Raw genomic sequence first — 18,051 nt, forward strand, 5'->3', positions numbered from 1 at the left:
GGGGGGAGAGGGGGAGGGAGGGAGGGAGGATTGAGATAGTCTGTGAAATGCTAAGAAAGCATGGAGGTGAAAATAATTTTCTCTTTGGATAATCACCAAACAGAAGAGTTGATATTTCCAGCCCCTAAGGAATTTTTAATAGTTACTTGGTAAGTGGAGATGAAGGGGTGATCATGTGCGGAGGAATGAATCACACATAGAGGCAAAGAAGTGTGAGAGTGTGTAAGTGTGAGAGCGTATGGCAAAATGTCAAGTATTAGGAAAGAAGGTACCATTCAGGGACTCCCTGCAGAGCATCCGGGGCAGGATACAGAGGAAATAGCCTGTAAGAGGAAGTGGAAGAAAATGAAGAGATGCAGACTGATGGCCATGTGTTGCAGCCACACACAAGGTGTGCAGCTTTGGGACACACTTTACAAGACAGAGATCTTTTTCTTTTTCTTTGAGGCAGGGTCTCACTATGTAGTCCTGGCTGCTCTGAGCTGGCCTTGAATACACTCTGGCCTAAGCCATGTACATATATATGTGTGTGTGTGTGTGTGTGTGTGTGTCACATGCACACACATACATACATACATACAGCACAAAATGTACTGTTGTAACCATTTTTAGGCATGTAGTTAGGGGTCACTAAGGACGGTCCCACTGTTTGCACCTGTCACCAACACCCAGCTCCAAAAGTTTTCATTCTCAAAGCCAACACTCTGCACCCAGAAAACACAACTCCACATCCCTCCTCCCCAGCCCCTAGCTACTTTGTGTTTCAATTAAATTGACTAAGAGCTTTATGTAAATGGAATCAAATAATATTTAATTATGTCACAGAGCAAAAGGTTTTCAGAGTTCATCGATGTCGTCACATGTATCTAAATTTCCTTTTTAATTTTTTTTGTGTGCTTATGTGGAGGCCAGAGGTCAGTCTAGGGTGCCTTTCCTCACAACTGCCCACGGTGGTTTTTACTCTTTAAACATGTGTGTGTGTGTGTGTGTGTGTGCGCGCGCGCATGCGCGCGCTGCGTGTACTTGTGTATGCATGCACACAACTGCCATTAGATCATATATGTGAAGATCAGAGGACGACTTGTGGAGACTGACTCTTTCCCTCCACCATGTGAGTTCTGGGATCGGTTAGGTTACCGGGCTTGGTGACAACCTTTTTGACCAGGTCTTGTTGGGCTTCACCTTGTTTGGTTGAGAGATGCTGTGCTTGTTGAGAAAGCATCTCTCACTGGGACCTAGAGTTTACTGATACGGCTGCGCTGGCTGTTCAGTGAGCGGGCTGAAGGATCCTCTTGTCTCCAGCTCCCCAGTTGAGGGATTTTGTGTGCATGTCACTGCCCCAGACTTTGTCTATGGATGCTGGGAATCCAGCCTGTCCTCAAACTTGAATGGCAAGCTCTCTGCTGACTGCCTTCCACCCCCGCCCCACCTCCAACAGTACCCTTCTGTTTCCAAGCTGGTCCACTGTGGGTGTGTGCTCCCGATCTGTGTTCCTTCGTCTACGGACGGGTGCTTGGGTAGTTCCTGCCTTTTGATTGTTGTGAATAGTGCTGCTTTGGACGTGAACATGCAAGTGCATGTAAAGTCGGCTTCTGCTGCTTTGGGTCATGAGGCAGGACTGGGGGGCGTGGTGTATTTGTGTAGGATGCTCTCATGTGAGTTGCAGGAGCACAAAGGCCTTAGCAGGGTGTCACATGTGTGAAGGCCAGTCCTTTGCTTTAATCCTCTGTTACTCTCTTCCTAGGGCGGCCTCTCACTGAGGCGGCAGCAGTTCAGTTTTGGCTTTAGGGACCTGCCTGTCTCTGCCCACCAATGCTGGGGTTACAGGCATGCTCTGCCACACCTAGCTATCTATGTAGGGTGTTGAAGAGTCAAACTCAGTCCCTCAGGCCTGCAGAGCAAGTACTCCCATCTGTGAGTCAGATTTTTAAGGGTACTAAAACCTAGGGTCTGCCAAGAGGCCTTGCAAATTTGGGGTCAGTTGACTGAAATACCAGTTAGCAATGACTCGGAGCCTGTGTCCTAGAAGAGTGAGTTACACAGGCAAAGCCACCTCAGGGCTCTTGTTCTTGAAGGTGATGGAGGGTCCACATCCACTGGCTAGGAGGACCCTTGGTCAGTCTTCCTGAGGAGGCTGCCTGTATCCATTTACCTGCCTGTAAGAAAAAGAAGAAATTACACAGCTCTGCCCTTGAGCGAGTGCTTGTGGGCTGGGGGACTCCCCTGAGTTCCCTTATCTTTTAGTGGATGGTACATTAATGTTTTTTCATTCTTGTGGAGAGCATTTGAGTTCCTGTTACAACAGGTACAGTGTCTGACCTCGGGAAACCATGGACACCAAACCCACCCCGACCAATAGAAGAGACAAACAATAACCAAAGACTCACACAGGAGACATAGAAATCATAAACCAAGCGTGTGTGGGGAAGAAAACACACGATGGTGTTATCTTGGGCTCTGCCGGGAATGGCCACGAGAGGTATCAAGGAAGGCTGGGTGGCAGTGTGGCCGGGAGGAATTGCCTGTCAGGGGACCCAGCTCCCATCAGAGCACGGAGCCCTGGTTGCAGAAGTGCAGAGAGAAAGGCACTTGTCTCAGGTGCTGGTAACTCTGTCCTGGTGTGTAGATGCTCTGCTGTGAGCTAGACCCCAACCCTGAGGGGTACAGAGGAAGAAGCCCTCCCTCTGCTGTGGTAGCTGCAAGGAAGGGGTGATGGCGACTTCCCAGGGAAAGTGACATTTGAACTGGGTTTTAAAGAGTGAGCCAAGGCCCACGGTTGGGAAGAAGCAAGGCTTTGTTGGTAGTGGAAGCAGCAGACATGTCCAGAAAAAGGAAGGGAGGCTGGGGCCCATGGAAAGCCTTGGTGGCCACGAGTCAGCTTTTGGTGGACATTCTTGGGGCTGATGCTGTTTCGAAGTGTATAAGGGCAGCCATCTCAGTATGCAGGGGGCAAGGCAGAGGAAGGCCTGAGGTAAGGTGTCTCCTCTCTGTGTGCAGGGAAGAGGATGGTACACTATTTGTTCCCAGATGGGAAGGAAATGGCAGAAGAATATGACGAGAAGACCAGTGAACTCCTTGGTAAGTGTGGGCCTTGGGGAGGAGGGGGGCTCGGCAGCTGGGCGGGGGGGAAGGGGCGACTGAGATAAGTTGAATGCGTCTGGCCTTAGGCTTGAGGTGGGATCTCAGCATGTAGTGTGCATGGTAGGGAAATGGAGGTGGTTGGGGGCAAGACTGTCCCGAGAACAGTGTGAACATCAGAAGCCCAGTGGAATTGTTTACATGGTATAGCCTGTCCCCCACCTCCAGACAAATGAGAGGGCCAGTGAGCCTCTCCGTCAGGACAAGCATTATAGAAGCAACTAGAAGAGCGTATCATGGAGGAGGCTGTGTAGAAGGGGCAGGGGTAAGGCAGGGAAGGCTTGCACTTCAAGCTTTTTGCTGGCTTGTTCTTTTGCTTCCTGAAGCCACACCACAAGGGCAAGCATCAGAGGTGACAAGCGTCTGACCTTGCCTCCTAGACGACCCCATGACACCGTATTAAATATGACCCTCATCTTGAAGACGGATGAGAACTGGGTGGGAGTGGTGGGTTTGCGGCTCCGTCGCTTTTGTTCCTGCAGGGTCCCCCTCCTTCCGAGTGGGCTCATAAGAAGGAGCTCCAGCTCGGATTTCAGGGGATTATTTGATTTGCCTGTTCTGTTCCCAGGTACGAACAAACGGCAGCAGTAACTGACTTCCCAGAGCTGGTGACCAGCTCTGTGACCCAGGGCCCAAAGCTGGCCGCCACGAGAGCTGGTCTCTTTATTAAGTTGCACCTGAAATGCTAAGACCAATGACGGAATCACGGGCTGGGATATTTTCATGTTTTTATTCTTGACTTCATTTCTTCCTGGGTCTGATCGACAGGTAGTATTGGTGAGGGAATTTCGTTTTCCCTTTTCCTGACAGCTCATAAATGTCTGCAGCTGACAACGTGGGTTATACTGGTTTGCATATTCTCTCAGTCTCCAGTCTTAAAGCGTGTGTGCCCTGCGCATGCTCAGTTGCAGTCAAAGTGTTGATCCTTACTTACTATGAGCTGCTTGGGCTCCAGTCCCAGTTGGTTTAGTCTGGCACTATTAAAAATCTTGATGTGTTTAGCATATGACACTGATTCGTTGGAAAGCAATACAGTAGTAATATCCTCACAATGCATTGTAATTTATAGTGCTCCCGGGGGGTGACAGCCTTGGAATGCCAGACAGGGGAGAACTTATGAAAGCAGAGGTCACGTGAGCTAGCCACCACCACCACCACCCGCCCACCCGTCCAGCCACAGCTCTTGCCCAGACCCGCACATCAGTTCTTTTTTCCACACAGCAAACAAAGCAGGCAGAGCTGCCGAGGCTACAAAAGGGCACAGACAAACCCGGCCCTTGCCGAGACTGGTGTGATATTAAAATGAAGAACAAGGCTGCCTGCTCTGCTGTCCCGCATCTCCTTCAGTTCTGGTGGTGGCAGGTTTGGCTAGACCTTCAAAGTTCCTTTGCTTTAGCAGCAAGGATGGAGGAGGGCTACAGTTCATCATTTGGCTGCTTGACCCAATGGTGACATTTACACCTTAACTGGGCATCATTCTAGGGGCTCTACATGGATTACCTCCTGTGACATCTTCCTTAAAGCCCCACGACGTAGGCACTGTTGGCCCCCATTTCGCACTGGAGGGAGTAGGCTCAGGGAAGGTGAGCACCAGGTTGAAAACCTCAAAGCGGGATGGCATCTGACCCCGCGGCGTAGTGGCAGAGCTGGAGTGTTTAAATCCTGCTCACTTTGGTTGGCTTTCTTCTCTCCTCTGCAGCCTGAGGCTCCCTATGCATCCTGGGCAGGGCCAGCCTTTTCAAAAGAGTCCCCTAGAGCTGAGGTTAAAGTGTGTGCCAGCAGGCCCAGCCCTGAGACCCGGTTACTTTCTATCTCCCCTAGCCTCCACCTAGCTACCTTGCAAAATACTCTCCAATATTAGTTCTTGTCTGTTTCTTTGTTTGTTTGTTTTTGAGATAGGATCTCTATGCATCACCTAGGCTAGCCTTAAACTCGTGGGCTCAAGTGGTCCCTAACCCTAACCCTAACCCTTTTCCAAGTAGCCGGGACTGCAGGCACATGCCACCATGCCTGGTTACTAATGTATAAATATAATCTCGGGGCTGGAACTAGCTCTGTGCTTGCGCATACTGTGAAGTAAAATATGGATATGGTTTTTGTGGCAGTAAGTGAAATGGTTTCCATTTGTTTCCCCAGCTAATATACAAATTTGATAATTGGTCAAACAGGTTTTCTACTAGAAAAAAAGCTCAGAAAGTAATTTACAGAGGAGCCCTTGCCGGTAGGTGTGCATCTGTCTGGGACGAAGTTCCTCCAGCCGGTGTTAATAAGCATGTTAGTGTCATCTTTTTTTCTACCCTCTCGGGGCTGTTCATTCCCACCCCCCACAATGATCGCTGTATGTATTCATAGAGGAAAGAGCTGAAGGGCCTTGTAACAATGATCGGAACATCAAACCAACCCCCAGAAGAACACAGCGTGTCCAGGGGGCCGTGGCTGAAGGGCAGACCGTCCCCAGGCGATTACATTTGGATTACCTCTTAATCTGCTTTGGTATTTGACCGCCAGCCTAACCAGGGCAGGCCGCATTCGGAGGATATTGAGCACTTTCATCCCCAGGCACTTGAGCGCCTTTATAAATGACCCACTCGAATCCCCCCAGCCTCCTCAGGGATGGGCCAGGCAGCTGTTTAATAGCCACGGAGCAGTGTTGCAGTGTTTTAGGGCAGAAAAGAAGAATCCTGCATCCAGTTTAAGCTGCAGGGAGTATTTAGGAAAGGGGAATGTAATTATCCGTCTTGGAAGTGGGCCAGACCTTGAAGCTTTGGGGAAAGAGGCCTTTAGGACGTCCACTTCCCAGCCCACCTGAAAGATGGGGCTGCTTTCAGCAGTCTGGGGCGTCAGCCTGCTTCCTGCTGACTTGGGAAAGGCCCCCAGGCACTGTCTCCTTCATCCATCCTGCAGCCAGACCCTTACAGGGTCATTGGAAGTCTCCTTTCCAAAGACCGGCCCTGACTCAGTCCAGAAGAGAGGACCGCATCCCCGGGAGCTGCCTTGTACACACCAGTTTGGGTTTAACATACAATCAAATCAGGACGACAGCAGGTGGAGCAGTCCTCTGCTGCCGGCAGGAGCTGTCCTTGAGTGCAGGAACAAAGACGGGACCAGAAAGCCTAAGACTGTGTGTGCATGTGCGCATGCCCGAACCACGGAAAAAGTAAGGAGTTCAGAATCTTTCATTAGATCTCGCAGCTTGAAAGACTGGAAAGGAAACTTTAAGTGTTAACATTCTTACATGGATGTGATTCCCCAGGGCATTTTACAAAAAGTGAGAGCCAAGAACAGCCAGCTGCATGGCCCAAGTAGCATTGGAGAGAGAGAAGAGAGCCAGCCGGGCTGCGCTCTTCCCTTCTTAGAGCGCGTTTCTGAGGAAGACTGAGTTGGCCTTCCTTAAAGAGGAGGACCAGGTGGGAAGTCCTGCAGTGATTCTTGCCTCTAGGGCCTGTAGTGGTTGTACTGGCTAGTTTTGTGTCAACTTGACACAGCTGGAGTTATCACAGAGAAAGGAGCTTCAATTGGCGGAAATGCCTCCAAGAGATCCAGCTGTAAGGCATTTTCTCAATTAGTGATCAAGGGGGGAGGTACCCTTGTGGGTGGTGCCATCTCTGGGCTGGTAGTCTTGGGTTCTATAAGAGAGCAGGCTGAGCAAGCCAAAGGAAGCAAGCCAGTAGAGAACATCCCTCCATGGCCTCTGCATCAGCTCCTGCTTCCTGACCTGCTTGAGTTCCAGTCCTGACTTCCATGGTGATGAACAGCAGTATGGAAGTGTAAGCCGAATAAACCCTTTCCTTCCCAAACTGCTTCTTGGTCATGATGTTTGTGCAGGAATAGAAACCCTGACTAAGGCACTGGTGATGTCTCCAGGGCAATGAGTGTAACAGAGCCCATGATTATCTTGCTTTTCCAGCCCAGGTATATAAAAATTCATCATATTGCCCCTTCAGATAACCAAACCTGGCCTTTAAATATAGAAATAGAAGCTGGGCATGGAGAGGCTCACCTTTAGTCCCAGCATCCCAGAGGCAGGAGGATGAGGATCTCTGTGAATTTGAGGCTAGCTTTGTCTAAATAGCATGTTCTAGGACAACCAAGACTACATAGAGACCCTGTCCCAAAAAACAAAAACATAAACCCACAAAAGACAAAGCAGCACCTGAGGAAGCTGTTCAGAATGTCACCTCTGCGTCACCTCTGCGTAGAATGCTTGGAGATTGTAGTTTATCTCTTTATTGACGACTGAATTCTGGACATGGGGTAATAAGACCCAAATTATCTTTGTCTGTTTTAAGACAAGATTTTGTTATCTAGCCCAGGATAGCCTATAACCTCCATCCTACCACCCTAAGTGTGTGTGTGCAGCACTGTGATCTGTAGACCTGGAGCTTACCTGTCACTTTTGTAAGTGAATCTCACTGTTCCTCAGTAATTCCGCCCAGACCCCTGGAGAATAGAGGTGAAGGAAGGGGGCAGGTGAGGAAGAAATGCCTACTTCTCAATGAACAGACAAATAAAAATAGAGCTGTTAGACTAGCTGTGTCCAAAGTGACTGCCTCCTTAGGCCGGTGATGGCTGTGCTCTGCCATTGAGTGTCGCCAGGGTGACACAGGGCCAGTCTGCGTGGTCTCGGCCAGGCAGCAGTGGTGCCGCACACCTTTGATCTCAGGACTTGGGAGGCAGAGGCAGGCGAATCTGTGAGTTCACAGCCTGCCTGGTCTACACGGTGAGTTCTAGAACGTTCAGAGTTACATAGTGAGACCCCCATCTTAAAGTCACCAAGTGATGCTTGGGTGGTTGTGTCCTGCCCTGTGAGCTGTCCCCTGACACTACTGTCGGTGGTGTGTTTGGGGGAACGCACTTTCCCGCCTCATTTTTCTCTATGGAGCAGCTGCCCGGCTTCCCTGGCCTTCTCCTTCTGAGTGCTGAGGGTCAAACCCATGGCCTCATGCATGCTAGGCGCAGGCTCTACCACTAAGCTGCGCCCCAGGCTGCAGAGCATTTTATACATGGCTTGAGGATCCAGGGTGATCTTTGCTCTCGTGGGGAGTAGGTGTCATCATCTTGTCATGGTGAGCTGCTGCTAGGAGGCGTCTGTCACTTGTTTGTAGCTGTGACAGAGACCCCAGAGGCTGGCTTCCAGCAGACTGAGGGATTACCGTGGCTAGGTTTGCATATACTCCTGGTCACAGTCCATTCACTTAAGGAAGTATTCGCGGGTGTAAGAAGTTGCCCAGAAAGCATATTTCCAAGTTTTACTCTTCCTTATTAATTTTCATTATAAGCTTGCAGATGTGTTTCTAGGGAGAATCTTGGCCCTGAGATGTAATAAAACCACAGTGCAGAGTGCAGCGGACCTTATAAAAAAGCCCACATTCAAGGGAAAGTTCTAAGTTTACATCAGGCTTCCGAGTTCGGCTTTTGTGCTCACAGTGGTGAGCATGTGCAGGATTGCCCCAGCTGATGAAAAGCCCCTAGGCCCAATGCTACCCCACCCCAGAAACGGCTGTGGCCCCCACCAGGCCTTTCAGAGCTGTGCAGCTCCTAGAACGGCTACAGGAGGCTGCAGGAATTCAGTGCTGACTGCTCAGCTCTTGCAGCAGGACACCCAAACTCCACAGCCCCCAGCTTCTTAACAGAGCAGGAAGGGAAGGGTGGAGGGTTGAGGGTGGAGGGAGGAGAGTGGAGGGCGGAGGGTACTCCTCAGCAGAGCCCCTCTGCCACTGGGCAGGTGACACAGCAGCCACCCACACAGCACTCAGTGGGGCTCATTCCCAGTGCTGCTGACAGGACTCCCGTCTGGATTTATGACTTCCATAAAATATGTGCCTTAGTTTAAAAGACAACAACAAAAACTAGACCTGGGAGCACAGGTCTGTAAACTCAGCACCCATGATGCTAAGATCCTTAGTAGCCTAGGCTACCAAATGATTTTCATCACAAAACAAACCTAAAGGGGTGTAGGGCTGGGGCTAAAAACAGCATCATCAACAAAAGAACCCTTTCACAAATATCTGACTTATAAAACCTAGAAAGTGAAGATCAATCTGCATTATCAAGTTATAAAGTAAGGATCTATTATTATTTTACAAAAAACTCCACATTTATAATTATAAATTATACTTTATTTATTTGTTTATTTATTTATTTATTTTTGGTTTTTTGAGACAGGGTTTCTCTGTGTAGCCCTGGCTGTCCTGGAACTCACTTTGTAGACCAGGCTGGCCTCAAACTCAGAAATCCGCCTGCCTCTGCCTCCCGAGTGCTGGGATTAAAGGCGTGCACCACCACGCCCAGCTTAAATTATAATTTATAATTAGTCCATTGTAGGCTGATATTTTTGTGCAATGTGTATAAGTACCGATTTCTCTGCCCTCATGTCTCATTTCAATCTGGGCACAGCATTGAAATGTGTATACCAAGAATCCCCTGTCTCAAGTTTGTGTAAACAGTTCATCACCCGGTGGCTGGGCAGAAGAGAAAAGAGGATGGGATGTCTGCCAACCAGAGGAAGGAGAGAAAGGAGGGAGAGGGAGATTCAGATCGGCCAGAGGGAGGATTTGGAGTCATGAAGAAGGGATCTGGGGAGATCATGGAAACACTTGTGAAGCCCAGAGAGCGAGAGCAGTAATCACATGCAAATACCGTGGGGTGGGATGGGAGGCATAGGTTAGCAAGGCAGTTATTACTGACCTGAGGGTGATGTGCAGTTCTTGGTAAAGAAACACGGTTGTCGGATCTATTCCCTGTTTACGTTTCTATTAAGAACAATTCTCTTAGAGTCCATTTAAAACGTAGTATATAAATGCAGACCAAGCACATAAAACAAACGTAAATAAATCTACAGAATCCAGTACATGCCAAAGACTCTATGTGTTGATTGCGATGCTAGAGGTCAGTCCTAGTACTTGGGAAAAATGTCAGTGCGTTCCACTCCAGCCCGAGATTGCATTTAAATACAACTTTGGTGCTATCAGGGTTTTTGTTGTTGGTAGTTGTTTTAAGGCAGATGTACCTGAAATAAGTGAATATCTTTATATGGACTTTATGAATCATGAGGCAAAAACGGCTTTTCCTCAATTCATTTTTTTTCTTTGCATGGTATTCTAGAAAAAATGCACCCAAAAGTTGGTGTGCGGGTTTGAGGATGTGCTGGTGTGTGGGTGTGTGGGTGCAAGGGTGTGTTGGTGTGGAGGTATGCGGGTGAACTCTGAAATCCAAACACCTGAGGCCAAGACACAAGAAATCATTTGAAAACAGCCTTGGCTGTCAGTATGACTGTATCTCAAGAGACATCAGCAAAGCACAACTAGACTTCCATCTGGGGATCAGATGTCCCGCTTCCAGAAATGGCCGTCATCGCCTCTTTGCCTTCTTCTGGGTGCCACACCCCATGGTTGCTCTCGGAGCTTCATCCCTGGTCCACTTGGATGCCTGCCTTTGAAACGGGCTTTGCAAGTTACTTGCTGCTGAAATGCCCCATTTGATTTCCCAAGTCATGCAATGATTCCTGGCTCAGATCCACAAGGCCCAGAATTGAGACCAAAGCTTGGGCTTCTCCTGTTCCAGTTATCCAACGTCTTGTCAGCTTTGGCAGCAGCAAGCTTTAATCCATTGCGTTTCTCTCTGCAGTGAGGAAGTGGCGTGTGAAAAATGCCCTGGGAGCCTTGGGCCAGTGGCAGCTTGAAGTGGGAGAGCCAGTGCCCTCAGGAGCTGGGAGCCTGGGATCCGAGCTCATCAAAGAAAGTAATGCCAATGTATGTCTGTTCGTCCAGGGTCTTACGGGGACTGGGAGGAGACTCCTGACCTCTAAGGGCAGGGTCTATAATTTGTTTACCTTATATCCACCATGCCCATCTAGCCACTCTAGGTTTGTGTGAAAATCCGTAGGATATGTCACAGCCACAGCAGCTGCTTCAGGTGGGGGGCCATGGAGAAGAGCAGAGGAGCTTCCTATCTGACTCTGGGAGGAGTCTAGGGATGGGGAGGAGCCAAGCCTTTTCCCCGGGAATGGTCCTTGACAGGCTGGGCATCATACCACATGCCTGTAATTCCAGCACTGGGGAGGTGGAGGCTGGAGAGCCGTGCGGTCAAGGTCATCTTCCTACACAGTGAGTTCAAGGCTAACCTGGGCTGATTTTCTTTCCATAGCCCATCTTCATGCGCAAGGACACCAAAACAAGTTTCCAGTGGCGGATTCGAAATCTTCCCTACCCAAAGGATGTGTATAGTGTGTCTGTGGCCCAGAAGGAGCGCTGCATCATTGTTAGAACAACAAACAAAAAGTGAGTAGGGTGGTGGGCGCCTATTTACTGTGTGCGAGTGGAGTGGATTGAAGTGAGCTCTCAGGCTGCTCCGTATCTGGGAGGCGGGTGCTCAGAGTAACCAGCTAACTGTGAGGCTCCATCGAGGCAGCAGAGCTCAGCCAGCGTCTGATTTCCTATGTGGCATATGCTGGGCCTCACGAGACTGTTGTTGAACGAATGAGGAGTAATCACATAGTCATTACTTGTGATCTCTGGTAGTTTTACTCTAAGGTTGTTATGTCCTTGGTCTGGTGAACTTGGCTTGATGACATCACTGCATTGGCAGGGAGTCAGGTCCTGGAAGGTACACCTGCCTGCCTTGGTGGCAATTTGAGACTTTAAGTCTCAGACAATGAAGTAGTAAACCCCCGTCCCTCCGTCCCTCCCCAGACTGAGAGAGAAAGTGGGCGGATGTTGGGCTCTCAGAAATCTCTGCAGTGGTCTTTCAGATCCTCTCTGTGGTCCGCTGAGTGAAGGCAGTGGATGGTCAGGTTTGAGAGGAGATGGCCGAGGTGGGATCACATTTTGTTTCTGCCACTCTGGCTCATCACAGTGGAAGAGTCACGAAATGAATCTGTTTCAGCCTAAGCTGGAAAGAGGATGTGGCCAACTCCAGCCTGGAGCTTCATTTTGTTTCTGTTTTATCTTCTCATCCACAAGCCGCCAAACTGGCCAGCTTGATGCTTGGGTACAGAGCCTAGCCCCATGGGCCCCTGTATCATTTACCACACCCCCCCTTTAGGTGGTGTGGTAGGTAGTCTCCATTCCCCTAAGAGCCTGCCTACAAGGAAGCAGGGGGTGGGGAGGACTCACCCACCTCTAGTGCAGCCCTGGGTCCTGTCCTCCTCTTAGCACCCCACACCCTGTCACTTTGGCAGGGTTAAAGGGACAAGGGAAAGGGTAAAGATGAATGAATTAATTTCAGGATTATTGCTGTACACACAGCCAGCAGCCCCTGTAGTGGACCTTGTCTATAAATATAAAGTCATAATAATAAGGGTTTACGTTTATAAAGCGCGCTGAAGTCCTAAGATAAAAGGCCGTTTATTCCCGTTATTGTTCTCATCATTAACAGGAGTCAGTGCCTAAAGTGGAATTTAGCAATTTCAGACAACAGAGAAATTGCCTGTAGGAAAACAAACTCCATGCTTCAGCAAGCATTCCCTGGCGGAAGAGGCCCTGGGTCCAAACTGGGAACAAAAGTGCTTCTGATAGTGCTTGAATCTGCAGCTAAGCACTTTGTAGAGCTGGCTGCTGCCTCCTTTCTGTCCCCCAGAGGTCACTGTCGAATACAGATATCAGGCAGAAATGTGATTACAAGCGAGTGCTACGAGAAAGGCTAGCTAGCTCACCAAAAAAATTCATCTGTGAGCAGATCCTCTGGGCCCCATCTCCTGCACACATATACTGTAGATACCGTAGGTGGCGCTGTTGGCCAGGGGCTCTGTAGCCCGTGGGGCATTCCAGCTCCCAGTGGCACCCAGTGACAGGGACTGGGAACATGCTGAGATGTTGGTGGTGGAGGTAAGGTAGGATGGGAGTGGTACCCTGGGAGGAGGGCTTCCCACAAAGAGAAAGGGTATCTTAGTGCTCACTTTGAAAACGAGTTTCTGAGCCCTAACCAGGCTCAGCCCTGCCCCCTGCAGGTCCATCGGATAGGAAGCCAGAGAGGCGGCCAAAGGGAACCTGTACTCAACCATCAAACAGAACGCAACTGTGTTTATATGTGCAGGGTCTAAGTTTTTCAGAATATTTTGTTTGTTTGTTTGTTTGTTGTTTTTCGAGACAGGGTTTCTCTGTTGTAGTCCTGGCTGTCCTGGAACTCACTCTGTAGACCAGGCTGACCTCGAACTCAGAAATCTGCCTGCCTCTGCCTCCTGAGTGCTGGGATTAAAGGCGTGCGCCACCACGCCTGGCCTCAGAATACTTTTAAGATCTCTGTCCTGGTCATCCCATCACTCAAAACAGTCATGCAGCGTATGAAGAGATGTGGAAAGGCATGTAAGAAGTCGGCACCGCGTGACCTGTGCAGAGCCGAGTGTGGCCTTCTTGCTGAGCACCTGGGCATCTGCAGCACACCCCACCTTGGTGGCACTTTCCTTCCCCTGGCTGTGAGCCCTCATTTTAGTATTCCAGCATGTGGTTTCCAGCCAAAGCTGCACAGTTGCCTTGCTGGTATCTGCCTGGCCCCTGGAGAATGTGGTTAGGTTAGCCACTTGTTTAAAGAAGTGATTCCAGGGTCCTGTGGTGGTCCTCAGCCTCGGTATCAATAGGATGGGCTGGGGAAGGAAGGAACTGTTGGTACGTGGTTGTGGTGCGGTACCATCTGGTCTCAAGAAGACCTCAGCCTGGAAGCTGGCAACTGTAAGGGGAAGATGGAGTGTGCTGAGCTAGGAAGATGCTGGCTTAAGTCTAGCCTCCGCCATGTGACTGTAGCCAGCTTCTCACCTAGGAGAACGGTGCTTCTACTACCTCAAGGATTGTTTGAGGAATTTGACAATATCAGATACCTGAGTGGTGCTCCCTGTACTATGGTCAAGGTGCCAAAGGACAGGATCGGAAGAGAGCCCGGCTGACTGCACTGTATGATGAGGCTGAGACCGCACTAGAAGGCAGGACTCGGTGGTCAGATGACTTGCACACACTCAGACTCTCTTGAGTGTGGGCTTGTATATTGTGACTCTGGGAGTGGCAGGAAGTAGGGCTGCAGTGTGCCCTGCAAAGGGAAGGGACGGGTGAGGGGGTCACAGAGAATTGGGCAGGGGAGACAAGCAAAGCAGGACAAGAAGGCACTCTGTGTCAGAAGCACAGAGGGCTCCTCTCATCCAGGCACTGGGGACAATTCAAGTTCAGTTATTGTCGCAGCAAACTCTGAGTAGGTGAGGTGCGGGGGGGGGGGGTGGGGGACTGGGGGGGGGGGGAGGGAGAGGCAGGGGGTGTTGGCTGTGCTTGGGGGAACCCTAACTGCACTTTAGGGGGTTGTTTAACCTCACCCAGTGTTCGCGCTGCTGGCACTGGCTGTAAGGAAAGGGGCAAACCACACACCTTAAGGTCCCCGGGATCCTGAGGTTGCCCTGGGGGGGGGGGACTTGGGGTGGGGACAAACCTTAGGCTGCTCCTCCTTCATTGGCCCCTCCTGGGGGTGGGGTGGGAGGCACTTCTCTGTTGGTTCTGCTTTCTGTGTATATTTGCAAGGAAGATGTTAACACTTCCTAACCGGCCTTTGTGTTCACCTAATCTCTGCTGTTTAACCTTTAACCCCCTGCTATTATCAGCGTCTGCCACCTTTGCGGGCCAGACCCGGGCCCCAGGAAAAGCCCTCGCTCAGCCTGTTGGCTAGGAAGAGGATGAAGCAGGCATTCCACCCTGTTGCAGGCAGATGGATCACCTTTCCCTGGGGCAGAGCTTTGGAAAGGGAAGCAACTTGCAGTACCATTAGGATCCCCCGCCCCCGCTCCTTTTGAACTGTCAGTCTTTAAGTAAACATTCTTTTCCTGCGTTGGGTCCCAGCACCTTGGTGGGGAGAGGGGACCCTGGGAAGAGCCCCCCCCCCCCAGCCTCTTCTGAACTGAGGGATTTGAGCAGGGAGGATAGGCCACAAGTGCTGCATTGATGTCAACTCTCTGAGTCCTTGGGGCATCAGGGCTTTTGAAGTGGACTCAGTGTAGCTGTCACCACAAGGGCCAGGACCCTCTGAAGTATTGAAAGCCATTCTCTCCCGGCCCAGCTCTTGAGTCTGTTGTACCTGCCTAAGGCATTTCCCTCCTTGGCCCACACAGCCTCTCCCTCTGCAAAAAGGGACCCCTTGTCCAGGTGAAGGCTCCAGCAGCCCCTGGCCAGTGCCCAGCCCACACAGCCACCAAGGAGACTGCCAAATGAGGCTGTTTGAGAGGAAGGGCCTTTCCTTAGGCTCTGGTCTAATAAATGTGCGGAGAAATCTCCAGCCTCCCCATCCCACCCCACCCCGACTCCTACATCACTGACCAGGGAGGCCGGCAGCGCCTCACCCACTCGCTCGGCTGCATTTCCTCCAGGGAAGCCTGGGATCTGCTCTGGTTGGTTTTGGTTTTACTCTATGTGATAATGGAGGGCTGGAGTCCCGAGGGCAGGAAAAGGGTCTGGGATCCAGGGACTTTAGCTTCACAGCTCGGCTCCCTGGGGAGGTTGGTGGCTTTGTGCGCAGAGCTTTCCCTCTAAGAAGACCCCCTGAGACTCGGGACGCTCTATGTGTAGTTGGGAGTTCCCGCCCTGCATGGGAAGTCCCTCTGGCCCCTGGGCTAACCTCAGAACTGCCGCTGGTTCTGCTCACCGTTGGCTCTGAGGCCACTACTGTCCTTTTAGAACCTTAGACTCAACCAGGCCTTACCTGTGGCTTTGCCTGTTTCCTCTCGAGCTGAACAGAAAACAGGGGAGAGCTGTGGAGGGCCTAGTGTCTCCCAAGTGTCGGGGTCGCCTTGTGGGTTCCCCAGCAGCCTCTTGTGTCCCCACAGATATTACAAGAAGTTCTCCATCCCTGACTTAGACAGACACCAGCTTCCTCTGGAGGACTCTGCACTGAGCTTTGCACACGCCAACCGCACCCTGATCATCTCTGTAAGATTTGCCCAGACTTGGCATCAGGAAGAGGTTTCTCATCCCTCACCCACGTTCCAGAATCCAAGCATCCCAAACCCTTGGTGTGCTTGTTAGAGAACGACATCTCCTATTCATCTGGGGGGTGCGGGAGGAGAGCAAGAGAGAGCCACACCCCAAAGCTCACAGGGTGGGGGTGGGGTAGGGCAGAGTACCATGGGACAGTGGTAGTAATCACAAGCCTTAAATTGTCACCTTGGGGCTGCCCCTCCCCAGCCACAGGAGCTGAGGAAGTCCTTCAGACTGGCACACCTAGGTTTCCTCCTGTACAAGGAGAATCACTGGAGAGCCAGAGAGAGTGTGGAGGGAGAGGCTAGTGACTGAGTTATGCTTTCTCCCTGGTTCCCTCCACAGTATCAGAAGCCAAAAGAGGTCATGGCAGCTGAGTCAGAGTTACAGAAGGAGTTAAAGAAGGTAAAGACGGCCCACAGCAGTGCCGGGGACTGTAAGACACAGTAGCTGCTCTGAGCCTTGCACCTCCAGTGCAGAGGAAACTGAGACTTCCTGCATGGCTTTTATGGCGCGGGAAGCTCTTCTCTTCTAAGAACTACAGAGTCCCCAGAACTGGTTCTTGGGGAACAGCTTGCTTCCACCTGTGGCTTTGTCCCTGAGTAAAGTCATTTGCAGTTGCTCTAGGACGACTGACTGCCCCTTTCTCTACTCCTGTGTATTGCCAGTCCCTGGATACCCTGCCTTCTTAGGGAAGATGGTGGTGTGACAACCCACCCCACCTTCCCATCCTGGGGACCTTCCAGCTCACAGGGGAGCAGAGTGGGAACAGGCTGGGCATCTTGGAGCTCCTGTGTGCTGGCTTGCTTTATACAAGAGGCTCAGGAAAAACCCCTCTGAGGCAGGTGTGGGCAAAGGGGAAGTTTAAACATTCAACAACCTTGGAAACAGCACAGAACGGTAAGTCACATGGTTAAAAGAACATGGTTACAGTACTGTCAGAGGTGTGTGTACGGTGGGACAGAGGCGAAAGGTCACCATAGCTCAGCAGCCCTAGAGCCCTCTGACAGTTCCTTGTCTACACCCCGAGGAGGTTCTTGGGGACACAGAGTCATGGTTTTTCCTTTCCTGCATACATTTCTGAGTTTAAATGTGATATTCTGCCTTCCTGGAGCCGCTTAGAATGACCTAACCACCGAAGAACCAGATTTGTCAACAATTAAATTTTATTTTTATAAAAATTACAATGGTAGCATGTTTCCCACAGCAGGCCTGAGGCACAGCTAGCCCAGAACCCCAAGCTAATGGGCTTGCTTTGTCCTTCCTTAGTTTCAAAGCAAAGCAGACCGGTACCTCAGGCACGAGCCCAGCTCCAAGATGTGGGTCAAAGTTACCATCTGACTGAGGAGGTGGCTGGGACCAGCACAAGTTCTAGCAACTGCATCTCTTTCTGTCTGGGATGGTGAGAGCCCTCACCTCACTCTGTAGGCTGCAGCAGTGCTGGGAAGGGCTCGGGAGCAGGCCTGACCCTGCTGTAAACACCTAAGTTCAGGTACATTCTCCTAAGCACAGGAGGGCCCATGTCAGAGTCAGCCCAGTGTCCAGGACTCGGTGCTTCGGGTGCCAGGGCATGGTGGCCACAGACCCAGGAGCTCACTCGGCAGGGCTGGGAAGAAGAGTGAGGCATCACCTCACCTGCCAGGCAGGAGAGGTCCCTGAGTAGCTGACTTGCCCAGCCCCTAGGCAGGGCTGCTCTGTCATGGGTTCTGAAAGTCTAAGACGTGGAGGTTATATGACAGCGCGGCATAGAGATGTCGGGTGGTGAACCGCAGGCAGTACACAGGGCTGCTGAGTGGGGTCGATGTCAACGAGAAGGCCTGCAAGGGAGACACAGGAGTGAGGGGAACCTTGCTTGGGAGGAGTTCAGACCAGCGAAACAGAATGACTGCAGCCCGCTTTAGGTACACCCTTGGGCTCGCCACCAGCTCTCAGATGCAACCCACAGTGAGTCTTGACATCCCAGAGGCATACA

The 18,051-nt window shown here is 50.9% G+C and overlaps 2 protein-coding genes across 6 annotated transcripts in view; one reads left to right on the top strand and one right to left on the bottom strand.

The window, feature by feature from the left end:
* Nucleotides 1-17,263, top strand: part of Dpcd (deleted in primary ciliary dyskinesia homolog (mouse)) — an 18,626-nt gene extending 1,363 nt beyond the window's left edge. The window contains exons 2-6 of one of the 2 annotated variants that reach the window (XM_021197915.2): nucleotides 2,998-3,078; nucleotides 10,765-10,889; nucleotides 11,284-11,417; nucleotides 15,929-16,031; nucleotides 16,425-17,263. In XM_021197915.2, the coding sequence (XP_021053574.1) occupies nucleotides 2,998-3,078; nucleotides 10,765-10,889; nucleotides 11,284-11,417; nucleotides 15,929-16,031; nucleotides 16,425-16,529 (548 nt within the window). In that variant the 3' untranslated portion in view covers nucleotides 16,530-17,263. The remainder of the gene's footprint in view (nucleotides 1-2,997; nucleotides 3,079-10,764; nucleotides 10,890-11,283; nucleotides 11,418-15,928; nucleotides 16,032-16,424) is intronic. The other variant, XM_029548159.1, reaches the window with a different exon arrangement.
* The window catches only part of Fbxw4 (F-box and WD repeat domain containing 4), an 81,211-nt gene continuing 80,391 nt past the window's right edge, over nucleotides 17,232-18,051 (bottom strand). For 2 of the 4 annotated variants that reach the window (XM_029547999.1, XM_029548074.1), the window contains one exon: nucleotides 17,237-17,896. In XM_029547999.1, the coding sequence (XP_029403859.1) occupies nucleotides 17,777-17,896 (120 nt within the window). In that variant the 3' untranslated portion in view covers nucleotides 17,237-17,776. Of the gene's footprint in view, nucleotides 17,897-18,051 lie in introns of all 4 variants that reach the window. The other 2 variants (XM_021197904.2, XM_029548033.1) reach the window with 2 other exon arrangements.

This window comes from Mus pahari, chromosome 1 (assembly GCF_900095145.1).
Source record: "Mus pahari chromosome 1, PAHARI_EIJ_v1.1, whole genome shotgun sequence".
NCBI lineage: Eukaryota > Metazoa > Chordata > Mammalia > Rodentia > Muridae > Mus > Mus pahari.